Consider the following 9,701-nt stretch of genomic DNA (forward strand, 5'->3'; position numbering starts at 1 on the left):
GGGGCTTGGAGCAACGTGGGCTGGTGGAAGGTGCCCCTGCCCATGGCAGGGGGTGGAATGAAATGGTCTTTAATGTCCCTTCCAACCCACACCACTCTGATTCTCTGATGTACTTCACATACTCTCTAAATTAAAGAAACAATTAATTTCTGCCAGAACATAAAATTATTTTTAAGTCTCCTTAGTATCTACCCTGGTAACCACCTACAATTCAGTCCTTCCTCACTAACTTCTCTCAGTTCATCTTTTCCTATTTATCTTATTTATTTCATCTTATTTGACAAAAAAAGGAAGAATTACATCAGCTTAAACTGCTGCCAAGTGCCTGCCACTGGGATTATGCTTCATAATTGAATGGCAGCCTGGCAAATAAAGCAGACACACCCTGTAAATCACATCTAACTGAGCCCATATCCAAACACCAGCCATTCCAGGGACTGCAATTAACCCACCGCTCTTTTCCCATGGTTCTCCCTCCTGGAGATGCTTGGGAACATGCTGGGAACTTCAGGAAGGTGAAACTGGAGGTATCTGAGCATAAGGAGTTGTGTGGTGGTCGCTCACCCCGCCCTGCTAAGGCCACAAACAGCTTTGGGGGAAAGGAAAGATTTCAAGGTGAGTCTCGGTTTTCTGGCACGAAAAAAATGGATAAATGGGAATAGAAACAATCTGGCTTCACTGGAAACTCCAGACCCTGATCTTCACAAGCCAGAGGCTGAGGCAGATACAGATACCCAGATGATGAGTTTTAACCTCAGGTACATCAACCCCTCCTTTGCTTTCAAAACAAACAAGCAAACCATCAGTGACCAGGGTCTGCCAATGAGTCTGACCCCTATTTTCAACCATCATCTCCTCCTGCCACTCTGGAAAAAGGCACTTCTTGCTAACTGGTGTTTCCACAAGTAGGGCTCCCAGAAGCAGCATGCCCTGCCATCCAGCTGGAAGGCCCTTGTTGGGGAATACTTACTGCACCCACTGGGATAAATTAAATACATATTTGTGCTTGGAACGTAAAAATATAATTAATGAACGTGCTTTTTCTCTGAAAGTCTGATAAAATGGGATTCTTTTGTAAATTTTGCTATAAAAGTTGTGTTTTACAAAATTTTCAGCTACCATATGAAGACAAAGCAACTCAATCCAGTTCCACCAAGCCCTGTCCAACCTGGGATAGTGGGAGGAGTGGAATAAGGTGAGCTTTAAGGTCCCTTCCAACCCAAACCATTCTGGGGTTCTCTGATCCTAATACCCCATATTTGAGGATCATCAAAGCTGTTGTCAGTGACAGGAAAAATGAGAATAGGAGGAGAATATCAGTTTCTTTTCAAAATTACTCAGATGATGTGAATTCATGAACGCAGAAGATGACAGCAAGTGCATTTGAAACTCCTACTAAGAACCTGACTTCCCCAGTAGCATCAAAATCCGAATAATTTCTACAGTGCAAGCTCTACCTGTACTTTATTAATGTTCTTCTAAATTTCAACCTGGAAAACTACTCTTTTAATTTTACTCACCTGAGCTGTTCAAGAAAAGACATTCATTTGATTAATTATTCTTAAAACAAACTGGAATGGAGATTGTACTTAACTAACAGTAATTACTTTTCCTTTCTACAGGCCAGAAAACAAGCTAAGTGGCACTGAGTGCCGAAAATGCTCAGTGCTAGAACAATAAATTACAGCCTGATTCTCTGCAACAAGAGCACTTCTTAATTGTTTCTAATTTTACTTTAACTAAACACACAGTTTGATGCCATCCACTTACAACAATTTCTGGCTTCTGCCTTGTTCCATTTTGCCTGTCAGCAAAGTCAGGGAGAATTCTGTCAGGAATAGCTTCGAGAAATAAAACTGTCACTTTTTTTGGTCCTCCTTTGATGATCTTGTCCCCTGATGGCCTTTTCTGAGTCAAATGTTTCTGAAGGGGACAAGCAGATTCCCCTCTTCACCCTCAAATTTCCCCCACCTGTATAGCTGCTCTTTTCCACCCCTTTTTTATCCCTCTGACTGACACACACGACTATCTGTGCCTAAGAAGTCAGGGATGGCTCTTGGAAAAGCAGGAAGGATTTCACAGCCTGGCCACGTTTCGTACGATCGACTCAGAATGTCATCTGGCATCTGTGACTCATGTTTCATTTACTTTCAGACACAAAACACTCCTTTACCTAAATAACTGTGCCCTTCAGAATTCTTGATCTCCTGCAGTGCCATTGTGCAGGTTCTGTTATGGGCTCCCCACAACCCCCTGGAAGGAGCTGGAGCCAGGTGAGTGTCAGACGAGAGGAAACGGCCTCAAGTTGCACCAGGGGAGGTTTAGGGTGGATATTAGGAAAGGTTTCTTCACAGACAGGGTTGTAAAGCCTTGGAAGTGGCTGCCCAGGGACATGGTGTTCAAAACACCCCGGAGGTGTTCAAAAGCCACGGGGATGTGGCCCCTGGGGACATGAGTTACTGGGGAACACGGTGGTGGTGCTGGTTGATGCTTGGACTTGTGGACCTTAAAGGCCTTCTACAACCCTAGTGATTCTATGATTCTTCAGCCCTTCTGAAATCATGGGTTTGCCAGAATTTTTGTAGTTTTTGACTATGTTAAACCTTCAGCTCAAGGTTTTCAGCTGGAAGCAACGACCAGCGAAAAGTCTGGAGGGAAAAAACAAAGTTTAACAAAAATATTACTGCCACCTGCAAAACTCTGCTCAGTTATGGTCTCAGACCACCCCAACAGCAACACTGCCAGTGCTGATTTGTGCACCTAGAATTTCCTTTTCATTGGAGAAGGGGAGACCTTCTTGTTCTCCCTGACAGGAGGGCGGGGGGGGAGGGGGTCGGGCTCTGCTCTCAGGGACAAGGGACAGGAGGAGAGGGAACGGCCTCCAGCTGTGCCAGGGGAGGTTTAGATGGGATATTGGGAAAAATGTCTTCACAGACAGGAACAGGCTGCCCAGGGGGTGGTGTCACCACCCCTGAAGGGATTTAAGAGCCCCTTGGGGACATGGGTTAGTGGTGGCCTTGGCAGCGTCCAGGGAATGGTTGGACTTGATGACCTCAGAGGGCTTTTCCAACCTAAATGATCCCATGCACCAGGCACACACCCAGTCACGTGTCACCACCCATTTCACGTGGCAGAGAAACCTGGTGGAGATTAAAATTTCGGCGCAGAAGACGGAGGGAAAGAAGTTTGATCCAAGGAAATCCCGCAGATCTTTTTCCGAGTGTGTCCTTCCCAACACACAGTGGTGCTGTCACTTCACAGCTTCTTTAACCCCACAGAAATAAGCCTTTAGAAAACCACAGGTGTTGCTACGTGACCCTTTTTTTTTGGCTTTGTTTATGAAGCCTGAACTGAGTGTTCACATTTGATGAAGTCCGTGAAGTAGAAGCTTAACAGTTTCCCACTTCTCTGTTGTTTCTGGGCTTATTTTGGGAAGGATTGCCAAGAAAAAACGATGGACAACTCTTTAATAACCTCTGATCTTCTCTATTTCATTCCTGGCACTCTAAAACACATCATGAGGTCAACAGAAAGCTGAGCAGGTCATACTTCTGTGCCCTTTCATGCATAAGCTGGAATCAGCAACTTCAAAGCTATTCCACTAATGTTTAAAGTGAACAGAGATGCAGGAGATCTGCTGAGGGAACAGAATAAAGCCAGAGGAAAGAAGCTGCCTTGGCAGCTCAAGCTGCCTCAAGCACAAAAGATTGTGTCACAAAAGCAGTTTTATTGAAAAAAAAAAGCATTTTATTGAAGACTTATTGCTTTTACTCTTGGCTATTTTTATGTCTGGTTCTAATTAGATTCTATGTATTATATTTTCTTGAATTTTTTCTATTTTTAAAAACCTTCCAGTTAATTTTCCTCAAAATTATGTCCCAGTGCTGACCTGAAACAGAAACTGTTCTTTCCCTTTTAAAACCTAAACATGCTGCTGCCAAGTAGTCAGAAAAAACTAAGGTAAAAACTGGTGTTGACCATCAAAAAATCATCATCTAAATATTAACAGATATAAAATGAAAGCTACAAACCCTCATGGGAAATAAGCATCTAAAACTCAGTAGAAAAAAACCCTGTTTTTTAACTCAAAATCATGCTTGTGTCAGTAATTGCTGGAAACAGCAGGACAAGGCATGTCAATCATACCCACACCAGTGGAAACCAACACACCCTTATTCATACTCAGACACTGATTTCAGCAGAAAAATGGCCCATTCTGTGCTCATTATTCTTGTTTCTAAGAAGAAATACAGCCAAAATTGGTGCCAGTGCCTGAGAAGCTCCAGCAGCTTTAGAAGACACATATTTCAAAATCTCCTGTGAAAAATCAAACCAGTGAGTAAATATTTTCCCACTGCAAGCGAATGTCAGTTAAAAAACTTCAGTCTTACCTTAACTTTAAGCACAGAAGAAAACATTTTGGCATCTTCAGACACCCCTCCAATGTACATTTTTTTGGTGAACACAGGCACGTGGTCATTTTCATCCTTCACCTCGATAAACACCTTGGCTGTGTTACCTAAAAGAGGGAAGGAAAAGGGTAAATAGAACATTTTGTCCTAATTTTGTGATACCTACTGGCATTCCATTTGCAGCCCGAAGAGACAAAAGGCAGTGTACGGAAAAGAGTTTAAAAATAAGTACCTTAGATATCCTAAAATTGCATAATCCCAGAATCATTAAGGTTGGAAAAGACCTCCAAGTCCCCCTGTGCCCGATGCCCACCTTGTCCCCCAGCCCAGAGCACTGAGTGCCACGGCCAGGCCTTCCTGGGACACCTCCTTTTTGTTAATTATTATTTCTCCATTTGCCATTTTTTGGTGAATGGATCTTGGTTTAACTTGGAGCTGAAATTTGGACCTTTATGAGAATAATTCCCATTATGTGGACCCCTGCACTTCACCATCAGGGCTACCTGAATTTGCCCATGAGCAAAAAGGTACCATGGATTTCCTTACAAAGCAAGCACTTCGGGTAAAAGACAAGCAAAGACCTGTAGGTAATTTTTTTAAATAACTAGAAAAGCACAAGTAACGATGTCATACCTTAGTTACACAGATTTTGGTCCCATTAAATACTCCTAAATGTTACAAAGAGGTAATGAAGGATCAGCACCAGCAGGTCTGCTGCAAACAGCAGCTTGCTTTATAGATTTTAATTATCACCAACTCTCCTGCAGCTACTTAACAGGTGATTCAGTTCTGGTGTCTCTAAACTCATAAATGGTCAGCAGCCCTGGCTAAGCAGCCTCAGCACCCAATTAATTTATTGTGTTAATTGAATGCATCTCTAAGCCTGTCCTCCTTCCCAGACCTGGTCTGGCCCAGAGGAACTCCACAGGTATTACCCCCCCTGAGAGGTTCAACACAAACCACCACTGTTAATTTGCTTTTATTAAACAGTTCCTGATCCACCCCACCGAACAATAAACATCTCCATCTTTCTGCAAGGGAAAAACATCCAGCAAAAACTACAGAGCCAGTGCCAGACAGAATCCACCGTGCAGTAATCTCCACCAACATCTGTTTCTCTCTTTCAGCACTGTATAATCCAGAAAGATTGCTGGAAATGATGATATCCAGTTCATTAAAACCACATTTGCAAGTGATAAATTGCCTCATTGCAGAGTTGGTTTTCCCAGCTCGTTGCAGTGCCAGGGTAATTTAAATGTTGCACAGGTGCCACGCTGGGCTGAGTTAGTTACACAACAGGGCTCCTTTACCAAGGTTTAGGAGCTGTAACTTTAGGGGAAGAAAAATTTAAATCCAGACTATTTCTCAAATGGCCAAAGTCATATTCTGCCTATCTGATGGTCCAACTGATGGGAAACAAATGAGGACTCCACATAAATAACTGAAATCTGAAAAAACCCCCAACATTTATAATGCCATCGATCTGTCCCTGCCCAGCCGTGTGTCCTGGGGACAGGGAGGGCAGTGGGATCCTGGGGGGCACCAGGGCAGGGAGGGGATCCTGCCCCTCTGCCCAGCCCTGGGCAGGCACATCTGCAGGGCTGGGCCCAGCTCAGGCTCCTCAGCACAGCAGGGCCAGGGAGCTCCTGCAGCGGGGCCAGCGCAGGAGATGCCCAAGGGATGGAGCAGCTCTGGGAGCAGCAAAGGCTGAGGGAGCTGGGGCTGTTCAGCCTCCAGAGCAGAGCCTGAGAGGGGCCCTCAGCCAGGTCTGGAGGGGCTGCAGGGAGGGGGCAGAGGATGGAGCAGGCTCTGCTCGGGGGGGCCCAGCAATGGCACAAGAGGAACGGGCAGGAACTGATGGCCAGCAAGTTCCAGCTGGACAGGAGGAAGAACTTGTTGGCTGGGCAGTGACCCAGCCCTGAAGAGAGAGCAGAGAGGGGGTGGAGTGTCCTCCCTGGGGCTATTCCAGAGCTGTCTGGACACACTCCTGTGCCCTGTGCTCTGGGCTGGCCCTGCTGGAGCAGGGAGGTGGCACCAGATCCCCACTGTGGTCCCTTCCAGGCTGATCCATCCTGGGATTCTGTGGTCCAATGCATTAATACGAAGAGAAGGAAAAAAGAGAAAGGAAAGAAAAAAAAATCTTGTTAAACCAGATCCTTATCATTTCTGGCTGCAACACCAAGTTACAGTAGAAAGATGAGATTCCCAGGCAGACTCTTCCACTGCAGCTCCACTCTTTAGGGAAAGAGGCAACAATGGGAGGAGGATTACGGGCAATGCACGGAAGTGATGTTGCCCTGCTGAAGGAATAATCAGCTACATTAATGGCTGGCAGCAGTTTGCTGTTGGAGGAGAGATCTAATTCTATCAGTGCTGGCAGGATCAGCCCTTTGCTCACCTACCCAGCTCTGTGTAATGCAAATTTAAACACCTTTTGCCTGGTGCTCACTATCACTGCCATGTCAAGCCTGCTTGGGTGAGGTGGCTCAGCCTCCTGCAAAGTTTGTGTCACAATTTGCTCAACAATCCATTTGTTTCATTTGCTGGTGGTTCTCTGAGCTGCCAAAACACTGATTTGTTTAGTGAGGGGTGAATGCTCTGAAAATGAGAAATGGAAGTTACCACATTAAGACAAACCAAATGAAATATCCTGCACATCCACAGAGCCCTGTCAGCACCAAACACCTCCCTGCATTTCAGCTTCTGCCTGAGTTTTACACACAGCTTACATGTCCTCCCTTCTGGCAGATGGAGTGGAACGTGGCATCTGTGAACTCCTCCCTGTGCTGGCCTTTGCATCCAATTCCAAGCTCCAGCTGGCCGCAGGACACGGCTCCCAGCCAGCTACAGAGGTTGCCTGACCCTCATTCTCACCAAGATCCCTCAGCAGCAGCTGTGCCAGGCATGGAAGGTTGTGCCAGACCCTTCCCCATGGGGATTTTCCTGCTTGGTTCAGTAGATATCCCTGAACATGGGGCTCTGGTGCTCCTAAAATCCACCAGCCCTGCCCCTCCAGCATCCTGCCCTGTGGAGAAGGTCACCCAGCTGGAGCACGTTCTTACAGAGGCTGGTTTAGGCTCTGCCATTGGACTGCTTTTTCCTTCATATTCCTAATTTGTTCCTGCTGCTTCTAAACATTGTTTGTGTGTGGCTCCAATCTTCTTTGCATCCACTGCAAGGACAGGGATCCTCAAAGAGTGTCAATAGTTACACTCACCTTCCACAGGAGAAATTTTATATCCTCCTACATGTAAAACCTTCCATCTTTGGTATTCCAGACCTGGAGACCAGCTACAGTTACACTCTTCTTTATTTTTTTAATGGATTCCAGGAGTTGAAACCGGGATCTACTCCTCTATAGGACTTCTTGGGAGACCTCACACAGTTAAAGAATATTTCTTATCGCTATGACTGAGTTACCTAAACAGCTGGTCAGGTGAAAGAAGAAACAGCATTTCTGCCTGCATGAAGCAGCACAGGCTGTCAAGGGGCCAAAAAGAGCAAAGAAAATTGATTTTGTGCCACCTCAGTCTCCTGCAAGCTCCCTGTGTCCCGTTTCCCTCTTTTCCAGCCCCCTGGAGAGGAGCTACAGTGCACAGAGAATACAGAACTGCAGCTGCCTCTAAGTCAACTTGGGTTTATAAGAACCAGCTAAATAACCACTCCCAAGACCAGAAGACCTTTGGATCTTTGAGCTTCTGGGATTTGCTCAAGGAGAGTGAAAAGCTGAGGAACCTCTGAAACAATTTAAACTACTAAACCATGAATGACTAACACAGAAACCAAAACCCACAGAAACTCCAGGGAGCTGGTCACAACTAGTGTGTAGTAGCACTTCATTTCCAGAAGTTCCTCCCAGAGTGTGAATAGCATTTCATTTCCAGAAGTTTTCCCCAAACACTCTTGTTGAAAACCCTTTCTCAGCATCACTGCTTATCTACCTGCTGGATCCATTCGTTTCTCACCAGGCTGCAGAAATGAAGCTGAACTAAAGCAATGCTTTCTGGACACTGGGACAGCATCAATAATGCTTTGAGTGTCCCCTGATTAGTTTTACACAAGGTTTCCCCCAACAGCACTGCCCTTGTCTTCTGGAACACACCAAACCAGCCACTGATCCAGCTGCTCTTCATGCAAAGATCATTTAACATCAATCCCCACATCTCAAAAGGCAGTGGCTCTTCTGCTGGAGGCAACAGCAGATTCTTCCCTTTAAAAGGGCATTTTAATCGCAGTGGGAGTGAGATTTGTAATTTGTCAGGGTTTAGTAGCACTTTACTCCTGCCTTACAAGGGCTGGAGCAGACTCTGGGCTTTGGCAGGTGAACTGCACTGAGCTGCAGCTGCTCCATCTCGCCTTCCTGAACTTGGCACAACCAAATAGGAATCAGCACTGAATATCTGTTCAGTGGCATTTTGATCTAAATCAGCCCATAAAGCTTGAGGAAGCTCCTCATGTGCTATCACTGATCAAGAATGGTGCAAAAAGAAGCTGTGACAAGACACAAACAGCGACATATCTGGAACAGCACCAATCCAAGCTCTGATTGAAATCCATAGAAAATTTCATTTTCTACCAAATAATTAACTGAATGAGAGCTCACATTTGATGTGGTCTCTCTAAAATGCACTAAATACACCTAAAGAAATTTGAGGTTTGTCCCAAACTGCCCCAGAGCTGTGAGGAATCAGCCACAGCTCTGCAGGCTCTGCAGCATATTGTGTCCATCTGTCCTGGATTTGGGGACTGCCAGAGCAGCCAACTCATAAAACGCCATCAGCACTGACTTTTGCAACATGTTTGAAACTAAAAATGTGAGGCTACTTATTATTACTTTGCTATTACATCGGGGACACAGAATCCATGTTCATATTTAACGTTGTAGGACAATTGTTCCCAATCACTGTGGAGCAGCTGTAGGATTTTAGTTGTAAAACTGGTTTTCTCCCTTTTTCACTTTATTCCCAAAGGTTTACTTTGTGTTTAGAAAACAAAAATAACAGAGGAGAGACAGAACTGTTCCCTTACCCCCCCAAAACCCAGAGCAAAGCCCAGATCAGAGCTGGGAACACACCCGGGGGAGAGCCAAAGGTGAAAGACAGTTCTACCTGACTGGATCAAACATGGAAATAATCAACTGAAGGGTCTATTTTTCCTTAAAAATCTTTTGACACCGAACTAAAAACCATCTCTGACAAGATCCTGTCACAGGATCCCAGAATCACTGAGGTTGGAAAAGCCCTCCAAGGTCACCGAGTCCCCCCTGTGCCCGATGCCCACCTTGTCCCC

The 9,701-nt window shown here is 45.4% G+C and overlaps 1 protein-coding gene across 13 annotated transcripts in view; it reads right to left on the minus strand.

The window, feature by feature from the left end:
* PCDH15 (protocadherin related 15) overlaps window positions 1-9,701 on the minus strand; it is a 688,108-nt gene that overhangs the window by 39,196 nt on the left and 639,211 nt on the right. For all 13 annotated transcript variants that reach the window (XR_001876630.1, XM_017826140.1, XM_017826139.1 and 10 more), the window contains one exon: window positions 4,392-4,519. Coding sequence is in view for 12 of the 13 variants with exons in the window: in XM_017826140.1 (XP_017681629.1) it covers window positions 4,392-4,519 (128 nt within the window). In the remaining variant the exon portion in view is untranslated. The remainder of the gene's footprint in view (window positions 1-4,391; window positions 4,520-9,701) is intronic.

Source organism: Lepidothrix coronata, unplaced genomic scaffold (assembly GCF_001604755.1).
Source record: "Lepidothrix coronata isolate B3197 unplaced genomic scaffold, Lepidothrix_coronata-1.0 Scaffold124, whole genome shotgun sequence".
NCBI lineage: Eukaryota > Metazoa > Chordata > Aves > Passeriformes > Pipridae > Lepidothrix > Lepidothrix coronata.